This window comes from Xenopus laevis, chromosome 1L, assembly GCF_017654675.1.
Source record: "Xenopus laevis strain J_2021 chromosome 1L, Xenopus_laevis_v10.1, whole genome shotgun sequence".
Lineage (NCBI taxonomy): Eukaryota > Metazoa > Chordata > Amphibia > Anura > Pipidae > Xenopus > Xenopus laevis.
The window spans coordinates 47,577,596-47,602,445 of record NC_054371.1 but is presented as its reverse complement, the minus strand read 5'-3'; the positions used below and the strand labels follow the sequence as shown (position 1 = coordinate 47,602,445).

The window sequence follows — 24,850 nt, the reverse complement described above, 5'->3', positions numbered from 1 at the left end:
AACTTTTCAGTTGATCCTCATTATTTTTCTGTTTTTATAGTTTTAGAATCGTCTTTTTCTTTAGTATTGTTATTGCTTCTTTTTATTACTCATCTTTGTATTCAGGCCCTTTCCTATTCATATTCCAGTCTCTTATTCATATCTGTGCATGGTTGCTAGTAAGTTGGACCCTAGCAACTAGATTGCTGAAATTGCAAACTGGAGAACTGCTGAATAAAAAGCTAAATAACTCAAAAACTACAAATAATAAACAATTAAAACTAATTGCAAATTGTATCAGATTATCACTCTCTACATCATACTAACCATTAACTCAAAGGTAAATAACCCCTTTAATAAAAGAAATGACCCTACAACATTATACCCTATACCTATGCATATTATAAGTATTTAAATACAAAGAGAAAGATTTACACCAGGCCATGTTTAGGATCTTACCTGTCCCATTCTGTTTTCTTTGCTTATGTAGTACTTTTTTATCTAATTTCTCTTTGCATCCATCAGGTTCTGGCATTAAGTCTGTAGAATTTCTGTCCCTATGTTTGGGTCTGAGACGGTCTTTTATAAATCCGGTGTCCATGTTCCAAATGACAAAGTGATCCCTGCAAAATATTGAAATATATTCCTGTTATGGTCATAGTGTATGAGTTCACAGAAAAACTTTAGTCCAGTGACATAATTAATAAATAGTTCTGTTTTGGTTTAGAATATTGCATGTCAATCAGGAATGTGTAAATTAAACTGGAAACGTTTCAGCTCATCCACATGTTTTAAAAGTCCAATAACAGTTATCAAACAAATATTTGCATTCTAAAGTACATATGCACCAATTTCAGTTTCTCAAATTAAATCGATTTGGGTCAAATTGGCATTAAAACCGCATGTTGAAAAATCAAAACTATGTTTTATGTCTGCTGGGTGCCAACAATTTCACACTCCCCAGTGATTTACACTTTCCTCCTCTTTAAATGTTAAAAATATTTTTTGAGTATTCTATTGGTAATGAATGAATTTAACAACTTACCTGGTTTCAGACAATCCCAAGAGTAAACCTCCTTCCAAGACTCTGTATTCATGTTTTGGACAAGGAATGATATACAGCCCAGTTTGTTTCCGCACATATTTTTTCTTTAACATGTCATAAGTAAGAAGAGTCTGTGGGTGTACACACAAGCAAATGGTCAGTGCTGTGCTTTTGTATAAGTTGAAAAGTATATCATTTTCTTATTGACTTTAAAGTTAAACTATAAAAACAGTTAGAGGGTTATTTACTAAACCTCGAATTTACAGTATCTGGTCGGGCTACATTACTTATATGCCTGGGAAATGTTCCCAAACTAACCTCCAAAGACAAGACAAACTCTTCCGAAGTACTTTGTGAGCTGTGTACATAGAAACCATCACTTTAGATCTATGCCTAGAATTATATTTGTTGAGCAAGGCTCAAAACATGGTTATTGCCTTCTGCTCTGCAGCCAGTCAGTGGCGTTTCTAATGTGTCCTCACCAGGTAAGTGTAGAGGAGAGAGAGAATCAGTTAAGTATATCCCATATTTATCACACTGACATTACTCAGTGACAAATATAGGGGTATTGTCATTGTACAGCTTTATACAGTATATAATAAATTGCTCCTCAAGTATCAGCCTACCTGAAATATGGGCCTTGGTGTTTCAGTAAATGAGGACATCCCTCTGTCAGTAAGGATAAAGAGCTTCATATCTCTGACAAGTACAACATCGGTGCTTTCCACCAGTCCACGTTCTACCCGCACAGCACTCCCTTTGCACTTGGACTTAACAATATTCCAGACTGTGATGAGACCAGGTTTCACACTTCTGCACACAGCGTATCTACACAGGAAGAGCAAGGATGTAAATACATATATATATTTATAACAGTATTCTGCACATACCTGTTAGACTAGCTGTAATTTCAGTAGTGATGTTTCAAGTTGGGGAGACCTAGGTGAACTATGATAAACATGATAAAATAAACTCAGAGAAATGGGTTGGGCATTCTGTCCTAAACATCTTGCAAACTAGCCTCCATAGTTGTGTGCAGAATGTTATAAAAAATCATAAACAGAGGGTACAACACATGCCCTAGAATTTCTTTACTGTGATCCAAATATGCAAACCTTTAATATTAAACTGTACCAAAATTCACTTTGAATAAAGATACATCACAGATGTAGGTTGCACTTTTTATTATGCAACCCAAAATACACTTATGAGAAAAGAAGTTCAGCCCACTTACCTGGGAAAATTCTTCATGGTGATAATTTCTTGGATCCCGTCAGTTCTCTTTACCCTGTTAATGTTCATACTGAGTGTCTGGTCATTTATACGGTTGGCCAAATTCCATGACCTTAGGTTGTTCTCTCCATCACAAAAAGCTAAACAATAACGCAAGTCACAGCATATGCCTGTAGATGAAAACAGAACACTGTATTGTTGTTGAATGGTGTCATTCAGAGATCCAGTACAAAAACTGTGACAGTATGAAAAGTTTGTTCAAAAAATTAGAGCAATTTGAGGTACTAACATCAGAGTCATCACATCACACTGGAAGACACTATTAATCCTGGTGCAGATGATGGCGCATACGTGCCTATAAGCGATGTGAAATTTATGTTTTAAATGTTCACTGATGCCAATGACTAGATTGTATAGTCACCTTGCTGCTGGTGGTCCTACCCATTGCAGGCTCTATTGAGAGGAACTGCTTCTGTTGTTCCTTATCTTTTGGTAGAGGTCTTGGCCTGTCTGTGACACTGCACTGTAAGCTGCCTTTCCTGATCCTCTGCTTGAATCTGGACCTTAAACTCATTGTGTGCCCTGCTCTAGACTTTTCTCTGGCACTGCCTGCCTGTTGAACCTGCCCATGGCAGTGCCTATCTTTCTGCCTAGTTTTAGCTGCCAGTTCTGCAATAAAGCTTATTTCTGTTTTCAAATGCCTGCCTCCCTCTCTCCCATCTCAGCTTAATCCTTTGTGTACACAAACACTTTAAAGGAGTGGTTCACCTTCAAGTTAAATTTTAATATGTTATAGAATGGCCAATTCTAATTATTTGCCTTCTTCTTCTGACTCTTTCCAGCCTTCTAATGGGGGTCACTGACCCCATCTAAAAAACAGATGCTCTGTAAGGCTACAAATGTATTGCTATTGCTACATTTTGTATTCGTCTTTCTATTCAGGCCTCTCCTATACATATTCCTATACATAGTCTAGAAACCATATTGCTGATATTGCAAACTGGAGCGCTGCTGAATAAAAAGCTAAATAACACAAAAACTACAAATAATAAACAAATAAAACTAATTGCAAATTGTCTCAGAAAATCACTCTCTATGTCATACTAAAAGTTTATTTAAAGATGAACAGCTCCATTAAGGACCAGCGGTCCCTGAATATAAGACCAGAGAAAATAAAAGTCACTGGTTCCACATAACTTGTAAGGCTGGGCACTTGACATCCTGGGTCCATTTTAACAGCCCCTAGATTTCAAATATACTAAATCTACATGTTAAACCTACACGTGTTACATGGCTGTACAGTGAAAATAAGAGTTAAGGATAATTTTAATACAGTAGGGCCCTCTAAGGCCTGGCAGGCAAATCTGACTTTGAATTTGAAGTTGGTTTAATTGCTTGTTTAACCACAATGTAATAACAAACTTTTCTTTGAAGCAATTTTGTTAACAGTATTGCTGTCAATAAAATATGTGATATCTACAGTTGCGCTCAGATTTGGCATAGAGTAATCACTGCTTACCTCCCCTGGGGATAGATGAGAATTTAACAATATGCTTGTGATCTTCAGTTTCCAAATTCCAAAGGACTATTTCAGTGGTATTTGTGTTGGGTATGTGAGAAAAGGCCACCACATGGGATCCTTGCCGATTCACAGCAATCTGACCAATGAAGTCACTGCTGCAGCCTTTGACAGTGCGGATATAAGCAAACGTGTTCACATTGAAGAGCTCTATATGTACAATGTCATGCATCTTCAGGGATGGGTACCTGCAATCATATTCATCATCATCATAATCATTTATTTACATAGCGCCAATAAGATATGCAGTGCTTTACCTTAGTTATAACAAACAGGGAATACATGGTGGATAATAAACAAGGTTTTACAGAGTACAATAGGATTAGAGGGCCCTACAAATTATAGTTTACAAACTAAAGGTTAGTGTACAATTGAATAAGCTTCCTTAAACAGGTGGGTCTTTAAGGAGCGTTTGAAAGTTTGGAAAGAAGGAGAACGTCTTATCCAATGTCTGACAGCTTGAGGCAGAGAGTTCCAGAGAAAAGCAGAGGCCCCAGAGAAGTCTTGTAGACAAGAATGGGAAGAAGTGATGAGAGGAGAAGAGAGGCGAAGGTCAGTAGCAGAGCGAACGTTGCATGAAGGAGTTTATTTTGAGATCAGAGATGAAATATAGGGAGGGGCTTCATTGTTAAGGGCCTTTAATGTGAGTGTTAGTAATTTGATTCTAGAGGAGATTGGGATGCAGTGAAGGGACATACATATGGGAGCAGCTGATATTGAGCGGTGAGATAGATGCATGAGTCTAGCAGCGCATTTAGAACAGATTGTGAAAGGTGGCTTGTTGGAATACCTAGTATTAATAAACTTTTTGTATTTTTTTACATGCTGCTTTCTTATTTTTTGGAGGAACTCACATTTTTGGTTTTGCTCCCAGTGTAAATAAATCTCTAAAATCAAATTAGATTTTTTTAAAAATTCGAATTGAATTCTAATAATTCCCTAGTCGAATTTTACAGTTTTGGCCATAAAAAACCTTGAAAATTCTAATTCGAGATTCGAATTTTCACTTTGAACCTTGATAAATCTGCCCATAAGTGTAAACTCTATACAATTGCACAACTTATAATGAATGAAAAGAAAGACATATTGTATGAACTTTAGCCAGGGAATATATGTACATTTATAGAGCCACTACATGATTTCTTGTGTACAGCAGTCCAGTACATTAAAATATGTGTCTCCTGCCTCTCTCCCACCACTGCCCCAGCCTATCTGTGTGATGCTGCACATGGAGGAAAGGTCTGGCTACCCAAACAAATGTTATTGTAGTTGTATGCCATTAGTATTATACCTGCATATAACTAAGAAGTATTCCTTGGTTACAGCCACACCTTGGACAGAGGCAACTGGGTCTTGGGCAGTTAGTTTGGCAACAACAGTTCCCTTTCTGGCACTCAGCACCATGGCCTCTTTCCCACTCCTGTGAGAGTTAAAGAACAGAATGTATAAATATCTATCCAACACACACAAATCTGCTAGGGGTCATGTTGATTTGCACCCCTGGCAGAACAAAGCATAAGGAAACAACAAGATCCTTGCTTCACATGTACAAACAAAGAGGTGCTATAAACAGCTTCCTATTTACATAAAGCACAAGAGATGAACAAATGCTCCACATAATGTAATAAGCAAAGCTGCTTTGTTTATACTGATTGTATCAATTCCATTTATTTTGCCTATATCCATTTCATTTCTGCTTTCTATATTAAGAATACATTCACATACTTAAAGGGAATGTCAACCCAAAAAATAATTTAGCAATGTGCAGTATATTTTCAGTAAATTTTTTTCTATGGTTTTCAAGTTATTTGCATATGTATTGCAGTGTTTGGCTCTCCCTTTCTATCTGCCCTGATGGCTCAGACTGTGGAAACAACATAAGGCAAGTCAACTGATTAAAGGGGTAGTTTACCTTTAAGTTAACTTTAAGGGGTTTATCTCAATATTTTCTGAAAAAAACTCCTCTCAGGTTTTTTGGGCTTTTTTATTAATACACTTTCACGAAAATTTTGTTTGCAGGGAAAAATTCTGAAAAAATCTTGAAAATTTTTCAGATTTTCACGATTTTTTTTTTTGAATTTTTCATCCGGTTTTCACTGGTTTTTTTTCGGATTTTTCACCCAAAAACTCAGAATTTTGCCCGAAAACTCTGAAAACTTTGGGGTATTGCCAAAAACCCAGCGCACATCAAAAAATCATTGGGACTACTCCCATTGACTTATATGCAACCTCGACAGGTCTGAGATGCCGGATTTTCTGACTCCTCGGGGGTTTAATAAAGTCAGATTTTATATAAAAAAAAATCACGAATTATTAGTAAATAACCCCCATAGTATGTTATAGAATGACCAATTATAAGCAACTTTTCAATTGGTCCTCATTATTTATTTTATTTGCCTTCTTCTTCTGACACTTTCTAGCTCTCAGTTGGGGGTCACTAACCCATCTATAAAATGCTTCGCTTAAATGCTCTGTAACGCCACAAATGTATTGTTATTTCTACTTTTGATTACTCATCTTTCTATTCGGGTCTCTACTATTTAAATTCTAGTCTCTTATTCAAATCAGTGCATGGTTGCTAGGGTAATTTGGACCCTAGCAACCAGATTGCTGAAATTGTAAACTAGAGAGCTGTTGAATAAAAAGCTAAATTACTAAAAAAAAAACCCACAAATAATAAAAGATGAAAATCAACTGCGAATTGTCTCAGAATATCACACTGTACATCATACTAAAAGTTCTAACAGCCCCTTATCAGATCTGTCCTTGCTAGGGAACTTTTGCAACACTGTTTTAGAAGTAACAATCAGGAGTTGAGCAAATGCCACTTTCTATAGCAATTATTTTACCATTTAAAAGCACTGAACATTTTTAATACATGTATAATAGAAAGTTGCTTAGAATTACGTTTTATTTTACTATGAGAATAGTGTGCATATTGCACCCCACTTACCTATATGCAAACAAGACATAATCTTTCACTGAATTTCGGGAGACCAGGATGGAATGATTTTTGTGAACAGGTGTCTCATCAGCAGGAATGGCCACTTGGCACACAAGTCTGCAGGAGTCTGCCAAGTCAAACACCTTCAAAACACGGTATAAAGGACAAGGACTTCTTAGTTTTCTACACAGATACGTGAACAGCCAATGCGAAATTAAAGTTATGTCAGCTGAGTTTGGTTACATTGGCTTGGTCACTGTGCTGTAAAGACATTAACCTGACCACCACACAGCAATAAATATCACCTCAGCTGGAAACTCAAACAGACAGGATTCTTCAAATTACACTTACTGGTTGCAGATGGGCAGTGGGCTATTGCTGGAATTCATGATAAGTTTTGTACTCCTATCCATTATCCACAAACCCATTCTCCAGAACGCCTCAAATTACAGGAAGGTCATCTCCCATAGACTCTATGTTATCCAAATAATTGAACATTTTTGAAAATTATTTCTTTCTTCTCTGTAATAATAAAACAGTAGCTTGTACTTGATCCAAACTAAGATATAATTAATCCTTATTGGAAGCAAAACCAGCCTATTGGGTTTATTTAATGTTTAAATGTGTTTTAGTAGACTTAAGGTATGAAGATCCAAATTACAGAAAGATCCCTTATCCAGAAAACTCCAGGTCCCAAGCATTCTGGATAACAGGTCCAATACCTGGGCATTTATTTCTGACGGTGAGATTCACATAGGGGCAGATTTATCAAGAGTCGAATTTCGAATTTAAAAAACTTCGAAATTCAAATTTAAAAAGACCACCGAAATGTATTTAAAAAAAGTTTTTTTTTGCGGGTGAATAGTCCGTATTTGTTCGAATTCGTCTGAATTCGAATCGTATGAATTGAAGTAATAGTGCATTTGATCGAATTAGAATTTTCCCTTAGATTTTCCAAAGTCCGCCAATTGACTCCAAATAGGTTCTAGGAGGTCACCTATAGGCAAAAACAGCAATTCGGCAGGTTTTAGATGGCCAATGGTCGAATTTTTAAAGAGACAGTACATTATAAATTTCAATATTTAAATTTTTTAGGACTATTCCCTAGTCAAAGTACACAAAAACTACCTCGAAATTAGATTTTTTTTTTAATTCGAATTTTCACTTTGACCTTTGACAAATCTGCCCTATAATGTCCACGAATAATAACTTAGCTGTGTTAGTCAAGTGTAGTCTGATACATTATTTTGGATTACCTTTGTAAACTTAATTGGAGAGAATAGTGAATAAAAGTCTAAAAATGGAGAAATAAGTTACTATAGTAGTAACACAAGTGATTCTGATACCAAAAATAGAAATTACCTTGACCAAATGGCTTCCATCAAAAAATGCCAAGAGGAGCTGGCCATCCATTGCAGAGGTCAAAATGGGAACATCCAAAGTGTCATTATCACAATAGATCGCTTTCCTGCTAGCAAGATCCCAAATTTGAAAGGAATGATCTTCTGTTACTGCAACTATTTGGTTCTGCATGCATACAATAATGGAGTCTATGTTTCTTCCAACACCATGCAGGGTATAAATGAATTTTCCAGTACTCAAGTCCCAAACTTTTATTGTGCCATCCTTGGAAGCTGTTACCGCTTGTAGGCTATTCTGCGCTTCTGCAACAGCTGTAATAGCATCTGTGTGTCCTAAAAAGTAGTGATAGCAAATTTTAGTTTACAATTGTGTGCAGTGTATGTGATAAAACTTCTTAATGAAAAAGGTGTTACATTTGCTCCAAAAATTTACTCCAACTTCAAGCAGGTGTTAAAGGTTTACCATGCACAATTATGATTCACAAAGCAATAAAAGCCTAATGAAGAATATTACATTGCGACTTTGCAAACTTGTTCTCTTTGTGAATTCTATTACATTTCCCCCTATATTTTTTTAAAATGTGATAAAATAATTGCATTAAATAAAATGTAATCAAGGTTATACTTTCATACTAAATACCTTTAATGGCCATAAACAAAATATCATTCAGGGCAGGAGCACTCCAAGGCTTTCAGTCCACCATTAATTGTGATTTTCCTCTGGTCATTAGGGAAAAATTAAAAGTTCAGCAAACTATGCTGAGCTCTATTTCACCTTTTGATAAATATGCCTCGTAGTGTTCCATAACAATGCATACTATACAAACAGTAACAATTACCCTTAGTACTTGATGTGTTGTGCAACATTCCCTGTCATATTACCTGATAGCATGTCACAGAGCAACACTCCTGGTGGCAGGAGGCAGGTAAAAGAAGGCAGAAACACAGGAATAGATGACTGGTGGAACTGATTTAGCAAAGTTGGCAATAATGGATATTTTCTTGGGTCACCTGAAAGAAGAGAAATGGCATCAAATTTGTTGTCACAGGTACACAGTACTACACTATATCAGTTTTGTATAAAAAGACATTGGGGTTATGTAATAAAAGGCAGGTGCCAAAAACCTCCCTCCGATGCGGTCTTAAAGCCAATTTTGCCAGCACGCCACATGGAGCAGGCGCGCACGCTCAAACGACGGAGAGGGGAGGCATGAGGTACTGTTTCTATGCGCACCGGGCCCCTTCAAAGATTTTCGGTGGGGGGCCCAGCAATCGCTTGTTATGCCGCTGATAAAAGGTACTACATTTGCCCAGGTGCAGTAACCCATAGCAACCAATCAGCACATAGAATTTACTGGTCACCTGTTTCAAAGTTAACATCTTACTGGTTGCTATGGGTTACTGCTAATGGCCAAACGTAGTGCATTTCATTACATATGGGGGTTATCTTTAATTTGCAGCTATATTTATTTTTAGACAAGTGGCTTTGTATATATAAATATGTGGTTATCTGGCCAGTCAATACCTCATGTAAAAAATTACAGTGCAAGAAAAACAGACTTTAAATTCAGAAATAAGGTTTTTCTGCTCTTGTAAATGACAACATATTAGGGATGTACTGAATCCAAGATTTAGTGCTTGGCACCTTTTTCCAAAAATTGGAATCAGAAAGACAGAAATCAAACCCTTGGGTGAATTTTGCCTGGTGCCACTTCGCCAGGCAAAAATTCACTATGATAATTCACTAAAAAGTGAAGTTGCGACCTGGGCGATTTTTTGCTAGCGTTACTTCGGCAGTGCGAGCAATTCAAAGCAAAATTACGCTTAGGTCAATTTGAATAGGGCAGGTGCATTAAAGTGGAAGTCTTTATTAGAGATGGTGGTTCAAATGCTTGAAGTAGCCACTTTTTATTACAAATGTCCAAGGATCCTTAAAAAAGACAAAATATATCCTCTAATGCCCTTAACATGAGCCCACCCTAAAATGAATGTTACATGCCCCTCAAATGTCTGGGGAAAAATGTTAACCCAAAAAAGTTTAAGTTAGGACTTTTTCAGGCAATCCCGCTTAAAAAAAGCACAAGTCACCAGCGTTTTTACAACTTTAATGCATTTCCAGCAGACAGGATATGATGTCACAGACATAAGATTACGGAAGATGCAGCTTCATTTTAGCAGTTCACCTGATTTGAGGTGGCAAAGTCCACTCTGGCCAAAGAGGCAACGATCATTATAATTCGTAATTTACTGAATTTGCGCAAATGAACAGTGCAAACGAACGCTAGCGATGGTCCCGTTCACCAACGACATGTCTACACCTGTTAGTAAATTGGCGATGTCCCTGAGGATGGGATTTGTGGCGAATTTACACTAGCGTTGGCCACTTCACCCTTTAGTGAATCTACCCCTTGATTACATGTGACATGGTTTTATTCAAACTTAACTGAGCAAATTAAGTTTTAGATTCAGTTTAGCATTCAGGCTTTTTTTTTTAGAAAGGATTTGCTATTTTGTTTGAACCACAACTTTGGGATAATGTGCACCCCTACTATGCAGGAGGTAAATACAGTACTTAGCTGCAAATGTGAACATTTAGAGCTAATCCACCTTCAGATGCTACACTCCATTGAACTACATACCTGGTGCAACCGGCTTGTCCAAGATCTCTATATGATGTAAGCGCCCCTTAAGTTGAGAAGCCAGCTGAGTGGGATCTCTCAGTAACACCTTTGTGGAAAGCTCGAGTGCTTCAGATAGCAGATTTAGATCAGGTGTTGGTCTGTTGAATAAAATATCCTAATATTGGAACTGTAAGTCATTAGTCATAGTGACAACCACAGAGTTGGGATGGGTGAATCTTACCTGTTACGTTTCACTGAAAATTTGGTTTGCCTGTAATATAAACTGATGCTACAGGGAAGACTATTGCAGTATGATGCTAGTTGCACTGGTTTCCGTGCTGCCAAGTAGTAATTATCTGTATTAATTACTAATCAGCCTTATATTACAACATGTGTATTGTATATTGTGAGTGGGTCCCTAAGCTCAGTAAGTAACAGCAGCACAGAGCATGTGCAGTGAATCAGCAGAAAAGAAAATGGGGAGCTACTGGGGCATCTTTGGAAATACAGATCTTTACTGCTAAAGGGCTGTGGTTGCCTTGGGCTGGTACAGAAGCCCAAAACATAACGTACAACATTTCTTGCCTACGTCTACAGTTAAGATTTAGTTCTCCTTTAAAGTTGCCCCGCATGTGATCCAATGGTCAGCCTAAATATGGTCTAATTGATCAAATATTTGCTAACAAGACAAGCTGATCTTTATCTTACCTTTCTGGATTTATAGCTGCCTTTATATCTTCTTGCATACCAACTACTGAGGTGGCCCAAACTTTGTGCAAGAGGTACTCATAATTAAATAAGCATTCTGTTATAAGCCGAGGGTACTGATTAGACTGGATGAGGTGGTGAGAAATTCCAAGGATTTTACGAAGGTTGAACACAGGGTTTCTATGTATTCCTGTCCACGTCAGGGGCATCAAAAGGGCAATATTATCGGTGAGATTATGTCGGCTCTTGGATTCTAGGTAATAGTCTGCAAAGGCACTGTGAACAGAAAGCTGGTGTTCCTTAGACTTTAAGTATCTATTTATACATGCCATTCTGAAAAGTGAATGAGCCCAATTTAAAACATATGTGTTGTCTGTCCTTTGTTCCACTAAATGTGTCCCAAAATCATTCTGTAGCTTGATCCACAGTGCTCCTGGAAACACTGGAACAGTTATATTCTGGTATTGTTTTACCTCCTGCATGACACCTTGATCAAGAGACAATAAATCCAGTAATTCCTGTAGTGTAATACCATTTCTTGACAACGAAATGTAAGAGGCAACCTTCTTCATGACCTGCTCTCCATGATTCTTCTCAAGTCTACCCAAAATAGCAGAGTATATCTTAGATATGTTACACTGCAGATATAAATCATTTTCAGAGCTATAAGATGTCCATAGGCATGATTCCATATATGAACTGACTACAAAGAGTGGATGAGGGCAAGCAGCACATGCATCAGAAAGTATTTTCATCTGGTGACCAGGCAGTCTACGATGGTCCCTTTCCAACCAGACTTCAATCATCCTTCTTATTTCTACAATGTCCAGTGGAGGAATCGGAATTATATTTTGTTGTGATGTAAGTTTCTGCAAAGAAAACCCAATATTTGCTGTAATCTACACATTTTTCCCAGGTATATGAAGTTTCTAGTTACACCAGTTTAAGCTGTCAATGAAAACAGCATAACACAACTGGATAAAAGCCCAAGCTTACTTCGACACATGTCTTCTAAGAAACCATCTTGTTTCTCACTTGGCTTTTCTAAGAATCAATTCAAAATTCTGCTTATTTAATTGGATTATGTGTTTTTGTTACAGAGCCCACCATCCCTCATCTCATCCAGTTTTATTGCTTTAAAATCAACATGTAAAAGAAACACCAAAATATAACATACAGTATTTTTATGACTCATCATGTAAGTAATAATAATGTAAGTAAAACTATTTTCATAGACACTCATCACTGATGTGAACTGTTGCTTAACAGACTGTTATCATTCTGGGGACACAAATTTAGTAAGCCAAGGCTTGATGTTTTTTCTATGTATGAGTAGGTAAGCTACCACTACAAATACAGGGTGTAAATAAAGATCATATAATCATTACCTCAAGTGGTGTTATTCAACAGACCACAGAAATATTTTCTAAATTGTATGCCATTCAGAACTACACAGATTCATTTACTCTCTCTATTCTACTGTACTTCTGAGCTCCTCAGTTTAATCACTGTGAGTAATATGCAATAGAGGAGGAAAAGCAAGATGCTGCAGATATGATATTTAACAATTGTGTTTTACCTGTAACATTCTGAAAGAAGAGCATTCAGACTCAGTGGAGACAGAAACTATGAAATATACATGTCTTGGTAGTTCTCTAGGTATCCAGGAAAGCTTATCTTCATGCACCAACTCATTAATACCATCCACGACTACCATCAGGGGGCGGCATTTATTAGCAAACTCCAACAATGTGGAAAATTCATTTATCAATCCTTTCAGGTCCTTAGAAAAAAACATAATGATGCATTTAAACATGAAGATTTTTCTTCTACTGTTGCATGTATTGCTCCCTGCCACAAAACCCATCTATCTAACTTTAGCTCATTATTAAATTTACAATAAAACTCTAACTCTGTCATTATCTGTGACCACCAGGTTACAGAGAATGACAGGTTTAGAGTCTTATGTATTTAATAATGAAGGTTACTGATAAATTAGAGGCAGTTAGAGCCAGTAAAGCTTTCTAGCTACTATGGTTTCAGCAAAAGAATGCAGTTATTCTGGTTCTGAATTTATTTTGTAAATTGCTAATCTGGGTCACGTTCCAGACCCATAGGGGCAGATTTATCAAAGGTCGAAGTGAATTTTCAAATGAAAAAACGTCGAATTTAAAAGTAATTTTTTGGTACTTCGACCATCGAATAGGCCAAATTCGACTTTGATTCGAATTGAAAAACCTTCGATAATTCAACCACTCTAAAATCGAGTTTGCTGTTTAGCCTATGGCGGACCTCCTAGAACCTATCTGAGGCTTTTGGGCAAGATTTGAGAAGTCAAAGTTTTTTTTTTTTTTGGAAAAATCGTTCGAATCGTTCAATTCGAAGGGTTAAATCGTTCAATCGTACAATTTTACTTTGATCGTACTTCAATCGAATACGCCTGTTTTCACTGTAAAAAATACTTCGACTATAGAAGTACTCAAATTCGATGGTCGAATTTTGAAGTTTTTTTACTTCAAAATTCAATACTTGATAAATATGCCCCCTAGTGTTCCTATTTTCCTATTAAGGGGGTTATTTATCAAAGGTCGCGTTTGTGAGGATGTCGAATCAACTCACAACTCGCATATGTTTTCTAATTTATGAAAAAACTTGAATGTAAAAAATTCTAATCAATGCATTCAGGGTGAAAAACCCGAATACTCGAATTAACCTAGCTTTCGGTGAAAAAATACATTGAAAACCTCAAATTAATCGTGTTTTTGAGCAAAACGCACCAATAAAAACCCGAACCTCATGAAGGCTATAAACATCTTCAAATGGTTGAAAGGACCTCTGCCATTGACTTCTACATGATATCAACAGGTTTTAGCTGGAGTATTTTCAGATTCAAGCTATTTCCAGCTTCGGGCTATACTAAATCTTGAAAAATCTAGTTTTATTTGAAAAACCCAAAAATACAAGTTGAAAACTATCCTTGAATTTTTTTTCAGGAAAACACAGCTCGATAAATCTGCCTCTAAATGTCTATGACCGTTTCTGGAGATTGCTGCCACCTGCAAGAATTTTCCGGGCTGCTAACAGTACAGTAGATGAAAATTAGAAGGACTTCTCTAACAAGACTTGCGAGGATTGTAAGATTGTTGTTGTAGTTGTAGTGGAGAAGTCTTTTAGCTGCTCTGCTTCAGTGAGAGTATGGAGTAGCATTTTGCAAGTAAGCTTTCTAGTATTTATTTTGCGTATTTGAGGTGTTCTATTAGGTTGTGTACTTTTGCTATAATACAATGTTATGATCAGCATAGTATCCAGTCTAATGATTTCTGACAGTACTGATACCTCAGAAAAATCCATTGTGATATTGTAGATTTCTGCAATCTGAAAACAAAGACTGTGTAGCAACATGCGGGTATTTCGACTTTCTCCGGTTACACCAATAAATCTAGTCACCACTCTAAGGTCCCTGTTTGGTGGAAAAAAGACACAAGGATAAAAAATAACGTGTTATACATATTGGTAGGGTTACTAAAATGCTCAGTGAACATTTGAATTTTATGTAGGACTGCAAAGACTTTGGCACAACTTATTAACAGGATATATTATTAAACAAATCACACAAATAAAACCATAATGAGAGTTGCAATTCAAAAAACAGTTAAAGACAGCAGGTGGGCCACTAGAATAAAGCACATTCTATATTATTGGATTAGCTGTTCAGCTAAAGAAATTCTCCCTTACCAAACAAAAATGTTCTGCCTTGGAAATAAAATTCAGGAACAAAACTTCTAAATTTGAATTTTGGTCAACTTTATTTTAAATAATATTGAACATGAACTTAAAAAGGAGCCTGTCTAGCCAGTTAGGAATTTTGCTAAATTGCTAAATATATGGACTAAAAAATGATTTGTACAAAGAGTATCTTAAAATTTGCTTGAAAGTCACACTTATTGCCGTAGTCGGATTATCCTGACTGGACCTATAAACATTTGCCAGAGGTCCTGGTGCTGGAGTGAATTTTCACCTGCCTTCAGTTGTTTGATTCTGCAGCTAAATGGCAAACTGCAATCTAAGCAACACCCATGCCTTCCACCTTCACCTGGTAAACTCCTATGCATGACAAAACTCCTATGCATAACAAACTTACCTTCCTATCCAATGTGAAGCCAGTATAGAGATCTTGGCAATAATTGAGCTTTTGCCGCTACCAGACTCCCCATGTATCATGATTAATTGCTTGTTGGCAGACATTATGCCATCTTGTAACTCTTGAAGAAAAGACTCACGGCCCATGAAACAATTTACACTATAAAACAAAAAATACTGTAGGTAAACAAGTGTACCGTAATTGCAAATAAATATAAAGCTCCAATTACTCAATATTACATATGGTATCCCAAAACCCAAAAATAGATGTCAAGGTTCTGGTCATGGCTCTGCCTATAACAGTCGCCTTTTGCTTCGGGAGGAGCCCTCTGCTACTCGGATGCTACTCTGAGAACCAAGACAAGAGTTCTGGGCAGACAAGGGTAATTGGGTTAGAGCAAAGCATAGTCAAGAAAATAGACCAGGTCAATAACTAGTCCATCAGCGCGGTACATATTCAGGATCTGGAAGAATGGTCAGAAAACGAAATGCAAATGGTTGGGCCAGGCAGCATATCAGCAGAGGTCATGGACAGGCATGAGTCAAGAACTGCGTCCCACAGTGAGTGCAGCAGGTGTCACCACCACCCCACTAGACCACCAGTTATTATTAAATACAGAGAAATAACAGAAAATTATTTTAGGGAGAAAGAGGAATTGGTTTAAAGTGAACTCCCATAGGCTCTAGTATTTTATGATTCCAAATTGTTAAATTTCAATAATAACTTTTTGAAATCCCAGCCCCATGTGACTTTTAGCAATTCACTTAAATACATCAATTCACAGCATACTTAAGCTTGCATTGCAAGTTGGTCAACTAAATATAGACCTACAGGGTAGTGACAGACATGTAATGCTACTAATAATATCTGTAATCATCTGTTTCTCGCATCACATGAGACATTGAACAGATATTATCCTTACACAGAAGCAGACTGAAAGGGGCAGTATACCCCCTTTTAACATGACTGCAATGAATACAACTTTTGATTAACATACTTTTTGCCTATTGTTTTATTCAAGAAAAATGTATGGTTTTTGGTATTTCTTAAACTAAACAGGGCAAACAAGAAGACTGAAGTTACACTATGTTCGGTCCTTGCGAGGCAGATAATTAGATTAGAATTATAGAACATTTTATCCAGAATATACAGGGTCCCAAGCATTCCTGATAATAAATGTCATACCTGTATTTCAAATATACATAGCAAAAGAACTTACAGTGTGTGGCAGTGCTTGGCATGTTCCAAAATCTCTTGTATTATTCGATTTCTGATACCATCTCTCCTACTGCAACTCTTTTCAGGTTCGTTAAGCGAATTAGTTATTCTAAACAAAATGGGAAGGAGCACAGGGTGAAATTATTTGAGTATTGCTTTCTGATCAGTTATAGTTGAAAATGTTAGGTTATTCTTGTCACTGACTTTTATTTGTATAGATGCGTAAAACTGCCTCTTTATTCATAAAAAAATGGCCCTCACTTGGACTTTCTCAGTTGGATGAATTTTCTTGTGCTGTTTAACTGCTGCAGGTACCTTCTCTGAATAGCAATTAATATGTCCAAATGGAGCCAGACAGTCATGGAAGAATGATTTGGGGAATAAGGGAATCGGGCTGCCAGCATATGTCAAGTAAATCTGAAAATTCAGTGCTAGGGTATCCCTGTCATCTAGCCACTGGGAATGAGCAAGTATAGTTATATGAAGTTTCCACACACACAACACTTAAAGAGATACTGACACCAGAAATTCAATTTTTTTTATATCTATCATAATACTGTCTTTGCATGCTATTTATTATTTTGCTATAAAAGTATTTGCCTGATGCTTTATATTCCCTATCCATTACCCATATTCCTGTACGAGGGGGCTACCATGTTTGTGCAGCAGTAGTCAGTTAGCATTAGAAACTCTAATACTCAGGATGACAAAAGGGACAGTCAGGTTGGCAAAACAGTCAGGTTTAGGAACTTCAAGTTACAATTACTTACAGAAGCAGACCTATCTGCGAAAAATTATCAACATGACCTAATGGTACCTTTTAATGTACATTAATAGTTTGAAGAGTTGTCTTTTAGTGTCAGTATCACTTTAAGTCAAGTGGAAAAGCAGATACACTGCCAGTAACTAAAATGACACTTTGCCCCTGAGGAAGTATCAACAGATATGAAACGCGTTGGGCTTGTATAATTGTTTAAATTATTGAAATAAACCGATCTAAAAAATCCTATCTGCCTTATTGAACTACCTAAATCACTCCCGGACCGCTGAGCCAATTAGACTGGGAAACTAGCAGTTTTTGAACAGTTGCGGTACTATAACCCACAAACTATCCTGCAGAGACGCCGCCATTGCTACAATCTGAAACAGATTTCACAGAAGCCAGCTCGCCTACGTGCTGTGGACTCACAACGAAACCCAGCTTCTTGCTACTCCAGGTACAACAGATAAGTGGCGCGTTCTGGAGAAAAAATCCGCACCAGCTCTGATTGCTCTTATCTACCACTGCTCGGTAAGTGCAAACGGCCCCCAGGGCCTTTCCCTGCAGTTCCAGCTTCTTCACTATTGGAAGCATTTTCTTTGTAGAACCGCACTCAAGCCTGCATTGTAGATGCCTGCCTAACGTGCGCTCGTCAAAGATCCATTTTGACATTGATCGTAAAGAGAATTGATATATGCTTACAATTCTGGGACTACAATGTGATTGGTTCTAATTATCTATATAACATCTTGTTAGGACTGACTACACTATATATTTGTTTCCTTTTTTTAGGTTTTGTGAAATATATCGATTAAGCAGATAACAGCGCACTGAATCCTGTCTAAACCAATTAACTAAAGTGGACATGTGGATCCACATTTCCTCGGTGCAGCTCTTTTTATAATAAACAGCGCAGAACTCACAAAACCAATTTTATTAAAATGACACTGTTCACAGTTGTTTTGTAGTAACATTTTAAGAAACTATTAGAATTCTTTTTAGAACCAGTAATGACAGAGGTAAGTTCAGAGCTCATATTGTGTACCAACCTATTGAAATGTGCAATTACTTTTTTCCGAAAGTCATTTCCCAGGAGCTCCAAATAATAGGCATGAGATCTGTTGCTAACAGGGTTGATTCCCTCCCATCCCCAGCTCACATTGGATTCAGAGATATTTGTATGTCGCAACTGAAAAGAAAAAATTAACATGAGTCCAGTAGCATAGGAAACTGTAGGTAAAAGTATGATACCTGTTATCCACAATGTTTAGGGCCTGGAGTTTTCCAGATAAGGGGTCTTTGCGTAATTTGGATCTCCACACCTTAAATTTACTAAAAATTCATGTAATATTAAGGCCAATAAGGTTGTTTTGCTTCCAATAAGGATTAATTATATCTTAGTTGGAACCAAGTACAAGGTACAGGTGTGGCACCTGTTATTTAGAATGCTTGAGACCTGGGGCTTTCTGGATAAGGGGTTTTTCTGTAATTTGGTTCACCATACCTTAAGTCTACTAAAAATCATTTAAACGTTGAATAAACCCAATAGGATTGTTTTGCCTCCAATAAGAATTAATTATAGCTAAGCTTAGATCAAGTACAATGTACTGTTTTATTATTAAAGAGAAAAAGAAAATCACTTTAAAAAATTTGAATTATTGATTAAAATGGAGTCTATGGGAGATGGCTTTTCCGTAATTCAGAGCTTTCTGGATAACAGGTTTCTTGATAATGGATCTCATACCTGTATACACAATAAGAAGTTAGTTCCACAATAAACAGGTTTGATATTTGATGAAAGCGATTAAACGGCTCATTTTGCTACAAGGTGGCAAGGTGCAAAGTACAAAATTCATGTTGAATGATCCATGCATTTTGCTCCATGTTTTGCACCATAAAGTAAATGGCTTGCACCTGCCAGGTAAGGGGTGGCACCTAGGCCATTATTTTTTGGACTAGAAAAAATATATTTGGACACTGCAGCAAAACCCTTGTACTTACTTCTTGCAGTACAGTGCTCCCTTGCAAAAGAGAAAAATGTGGTCTGCATCTTGTGCTGGACACATCAATGTCAGTCCTATACAGGGACTGGGTGTAAGTGCTATGTGAATTGCTTGCTAATTGGTGCAAATTTGTAACCATTACTAGGCATCTAAGTGCAAGCCCTAAAAATATTATAGTTTGTTTTGTTAAAACATTATTAAACTTCCATTCAAGACAGAGTATGGTTTGGGAAGCGTGCTCTTGAATAAATAAATTCCATTTATGCCATCAATGGACGTATTCTGTCCAGTAAGCTAAAAGACAAACACCGAAATCAAACAAGTAGTCTCTACAACAGTGGTCCCCAATGTTTTTCACCCGTGGGCAACGTTCAGATGTAAAAAGAGTTGGGGAACAATGCAAGCATTAAAAATGTTCCTGGGTGGTGCAAAATACAAGTGCTGTGATTGGCCATATGGTAGCCCCTATGTGGAATGTCAGCCTACAAAAGGTTCTGTTTGGCAGTACACCTGGTTTATACAACCAAAACTTGCCTCCAAGTAATTCAAAAATAAGCACCTGCTTTGAGGCCACTGGGAGCAACATCCAAGGGGTTGGTGAGCAGCATGTTGCTTATGAGCCACTGGTTGGGGATTATTGGTCTCAATGAACTACTACAGCCAGGAGGATACTCACTCTCTGGTGAATGCTTTGGATGACACCCTGCTGTGCATCAAACAATGTCTTGTTGATTTCAGATTTTGTTGGAAGGACATCAATATATTCGGAGGCTCTATTGCTTGTCAGGTTATACTTTACATCACTGATGATCCGTTTAAAGCAATGGAAGTAATCTTCTGGGGTGCCACTCACTTGAAAGGCCTGGTCAATTTCTTGCTGCACAACTTATACATGGAAATGCAAACAGCATATTTTTTAAATAAACATATGTAATTTAGTATTTGCCTAGATATATACATGGTCCATCTGTTTTTAATCTTTATGTTTTGCACTATAAAAAATTGTTGTTGAATTTTCTCATGATTCATTAAAAATATTGTGATTCTGTGACTGTGCAAAAAAAACAGATGTCAAACAAAGAACAAATGTAAATCCTCTATCACTAATTTTAGACAAATATTACTTCAGAATTTTCTTTCGCTGTTCTGTTCTCAGTGTTCACCTGTTTTGAGGAGGCTGTCAGCCATGTCTTTCCCAAAAGCCAATGTCATGTACTCTAGAAATATGTCATAGAGTTTCTGCAGTGTATTTAACCATTTATTCTTAGCTTGCTGCCTGCGATCAGGGTCTCTGCTGAATATATCTCCATAAACAGTGCTGCAGGTAAGGGGGAAAAAAACACAAGGTAAGTAAAGATACACATGAATATATCATGTCACTATACTTGGAAGATTATTAAATCTGCCTCTTTAGTTCTAAGTCAGATTATACAATGTCAGACTGGGCATCATAAAAACCTGATATCCATGGCCCACTGTCACAAACATTGGATGTCTGAAAAATGATATAGGTGTTGCAAAATTAAATACTGTAGTTGCAAATAAGGTAGGAATGATGGAAATTCCTCTATAAATTGGTCAACTGGAATATTCTCTGGTGTTTTGGCAGGGCAGTCTGACCCAGAGATAACCACAAATACATCCTGGTGGGCACAAAACACATAGCTATTACTACTATATTATATATTATAATCTATGTGAGTGTTTCTGAAATGTGGCTCATATCTACAGGAAATAGTTGCTAGCACAGATTTTTTTTTTATTAAATCCACTACAGTGAGAAAACATCCACATGGCATAAAACATATACCCAGGATTCATATTGCACATTTTTGTCAATATTCCACATGCAGTTTTCGTAGTGGGAAGAATAAATGAAGTCTTAAGAACAGAAACACATTCACAGGTATCAAACACTGGCACCTTGTAACACAAAATAATGCAAACAGAAAGGGTCACTCTCTGTTAAAATGTAAACCTGCTCCAATTAATGTAATACCAGTTCAGCAAGAACTTAACTCTATAGGGCTATGGATGGGAGCTAACGGGTTAAAACACGAAGAGCAATATAATTGTGGCACACAAACAAATGTATATGTTAAAAAAGCTATGTTTATTTACCATAACCTCCCTGAAGTGCTTCAGATAGCCCTTTACCAAAATAAGCCACCCACCTACATTCCAGCCTGTATTTGTGAATCAAAGGGGGAGGGTTAGCTCCCTGTACTGCCTGGCTCGGCCATGTCCCCACTATGGGGCAGATTTATCAAGGGTCGAAGTGAATTCAGGGGAATTTTCGAATTAAAAAAATGTGAAATTTAAAGTAATTTTTTGGATACTTTGACCATCGAATAGGATACTACGACTTCTACTTCGAATTCGATTCGAAGTAAAATACTTTGAATATTCGACCATTCGATAATCGAAGTACTGTCTCTTTAAAAAAACTTAGACTTCAATACTTCGCCAAATTAAACCTGCCGAAGTGCTATCTTAGCCTATGGGGACCTTCTACAGCATTTTTCTAAGTTTTTTGAAGTTGAAGTAAAATCGTTCGATCGTACGTTAAAATCGTTCGAATCGTTCGATCCAAAGTATTTAACAAACGATTTTACTTAGACCGCAGAATACACAAATTCAACGAAAAAAATTCCAATTCGATATTCGAATTCGAAGTATTTTAATTTGATGGTCGAATTTCGAAGGATCCGACCCTTGATAAATCTGCCCCTAAGTGTTTCTCTACTGCCACGGCTTGATCACATTGTTTTACTCCTACCCCTTACCCCACCATTATTTTGTATGTGCATTTGACAGCACTTTTTAAAGTTTTAAATTAAAAAATACAGTATGTTTTGCTCTATTTACTTCCTATGTTTACAGGAGCCCCCCACCATACTGTTATTACTCTCTGTGAAGCAGTTATGGACGGTTGTTTCCCATGTCCTTTACTATTGGCACATTCATATTCATATTTGTATTAGTAGATTTTTTTTTTTTTTTTGTCAAAACAAAAGGTTTGCATTGGATACCTGTACTAAAACCAATGGGTAACAGTGAGTAAAGAATATGAGTGCACGAAAACATTTTGAAAGACCTTGTATAGGATAGAGTCATTTTTTTCAACTTGTAGTTGTGTGATTACATTTTAGTTCTTATGAAATAAAAAACCTAAACTGTTGTGCTTTATAACATGATTGCAATGGTCACAATCAACTAAGTACAAAATTATTATTATTATAATCATAAATGGTCAAAATAACTGTTGGTAATTGTGCCAGAAAATGTTACAAACAACTACAGTACCTTTAGAATACTTTTAGGGGTTATTTACTAAACCTCAAATTTTTCTGATCAAGCTTTTTTGGTAAAAACTCAAATTTTTCCAAATTTATTATACCCTGGTCTGAACTTCTGCGGGTTTTGGGCAAAAACTTGAAAAAATTGAGTGATTCAAGGAAAAAGCCAGAAAAATTGGTATGATTTGGGTTTTCCCTCAATTTTATCGCATTTTTTCACTAAACAGATTAAATTGAGGTTTTTTTCATTAACAAATAAGCTCTAATCGCGTATGGGTGTTTTTTTAATCAATATTATGTGATAAATTAGGATTTATCCTTAGGACATAAGACAGGAGACTTAATGCACACAGGCCTGGATTCCAGTTGTCACGGCCCAGAGGCCGCTTCCCGCCACAGGGTCCTGGCGCCCCCGGCAACATCGTGCCGCAGGGTCCTAGCTCCCGTCACTGCCGCAACTCTCTGCAGAAGCATGTGCGAAACACTAGCGATTAGCGCCTCTTGGAATGCGGCTAGGTGGCATGCCGCCCCTATCGTCTTGTTGCCCTAGGCCCGGGGCCTTTACGGCCTCGCCACAAATCCGGGCCTGAATGCACACACCTCTTTTGTGCGGGGAGACAGGCAAGGTGGGGGTGCAACACTAGTGCAGGGGGCCTGTTCTGAATTGGCATTGCTTTCAGTGAAGCAGTAACGGGTGGTTGTTTACCTTGTGCTATATATTCTTTTGTATTAGAAACTGTTTTTGTCATCAAAACTAAGTTTGTTTTGGTTACTGCAGAAAGAATATTTGCTTTAATTTGTATAGGGATATAGTAGATATTTGTCTTGTAAACTCTATTTTCTGTTAGTCATATGAGTACATTTTACATCCTTGTTCTTTATGACTAGAATTCATGACATTGCAATAGACTAAGTCACCATTTTGTGATGTTCCGTGTGCTCCCTCACTGAACACCTGACAGGAAATAATGCAGGTTCAAACAGGAAGAAGGAGGCGAGTAAAAGACATAGCTCTGTCCATTCATTGGCTCATTCATCCTAGCATGTATGTGTGCCATTGATTTGTGTGAGAGCAGTGTGGCTCAAATAGGCAGAGGAGACAGAGGAATGGACAGTGTTTTATATTGGCATAATTCAACATTGGAACATATTATTTAAAAAACGACTTTTACATAAAAAGGAATCATTTATACACATAAAAGTATTACATATGGAACATTTCAGGGGGACAGTGGCTCTTTAATTTGCCATGTTCTTACCTGATTGGCTGAAGTCTGTATATACTGGGGGCAGAGTTTTCATCCAGCCTGTACCACTGAGTCAGAAGTTCCAGTTCCTTGTCGTATTTCGCAGAAGATTTCTTTTTGAACTGCCCATTAATAAAGTGATTGGCTTCTGTATTGGTTGTTCTAAGTGTATCATCCTCCAATGTTTTCTGCTGAAAGCCTGTCCCATTATGCTTTGTATCATCCTTTCCAGGTGGCACAGTATCCTCTGGTGGTGTGACTAGAATAGCAGTCACACTGTTCCGTTTCACTTCTTTCCTCCTCATTTCCACTGTGGCTGTAATAACCTCAAAGGTTTCCTTGGCAAATGTCACTGGAATAGTGGTCTGATCATACTTCTGCCCCATAAAACACTGTGATAGGAAGCACAAATTAGCTGCTTGGTGCAGGGAAGTATATTATATATTTAAAATGAACTGTGCCCCATGCTGGTTCCCCTGCAAGCCACTGAAAACCCACTAAAACTAAGGGGTCTATTTATCATGCTGTGTAAAACACTGGAAAAAAACATGACCGATGATGTTGTCCATAGCAACCAATTAGATCTTCGCTTTTGTTTCCCAACTTGTAGGTGTTTAAATCTAATTGCCAGTTGGTTGCTATAGGCAACATCACCTGTGATGTTTTTCTTCAATGTTTTACACAGCATGATAAATAGGCCAAAACTTACTAC

The 24,850-nt window shown here is 37.2% G+C and overlaps 1 protein-coding gene across 2 annotated transcripts in view; it reads right to left on the bottom strand.

The window, feature by feature from the left end:
• The window catches only part of LOC108698788, a 61,110-nt gene that overhangs the window by 10,462 nt on the left and 25,798 nt on the right, over positions 1–24,850 (bottom strand). For both annotated transcript variants that reach the window (XM_018230578.2, XM_018230588.2), the window contains 19 exons: positions 24,151–24,530; positions 20,756–20,910; positions 20,269–20,477; positions 18,639–18,778; positions 16,831–16,938; positions 15,612–15,770; positions 14,807–14,930; positions 13,050–13,253; positions 11,471–12,339; positions 10,781–10,920; positions 9,024–9,152; positions 8,143–8,474; positions 6,790–6,923; positions 5,128–5,256; positions 3,777–4,024; positions 2,259–2,427; positions 1,651–1,852; positions 1,025–1,155; positions 439–602 (listed from right to left, as the gene is read on the bottom strand). In XM_018230578.2, the coding sequence (XP_018086067.1) occupies positions 439–602; positions 1,025–1,155; positions 1,651–1,852; positions 2,259–2,427; positions 3,777–4,024; positions 5,128–5,256; positions 6,790–6,923; positions 8,143–8,474; positions 9,024–9,152; positions 10,781–10,920; positions 11,471–12,339; positions 13,050–13,253; positions 14,807–14,930; positions 15,612–15,770; positions 16,831–16,938; positions 18,639–18,778; positions 20,269–20,477; positions 20,756–20,910; positions 24,151–24,530 (4,126 nt within the window). The remainder of the gene's footprint in view (positions 1–438; positions 603–1,024; positions 1,156–1,650; positions 1,853–2,258; positions 2,428–3,776; positions 4,025–5,127; positions 5,257–6,789; positions 6,924–8,142; positions 8,475–9,023; positions 9,153–10,780; positions 10,921–11,470; positions 12,340–13,049; positions 13,254–14,806; positions 14,931–15,611; positions 15,771–16,830; positions 16,939–18,638; positions 18,779–20,268; positions 20,478–20,755; positions 20,911–24,150; positions 24,531–24,850) is intronic.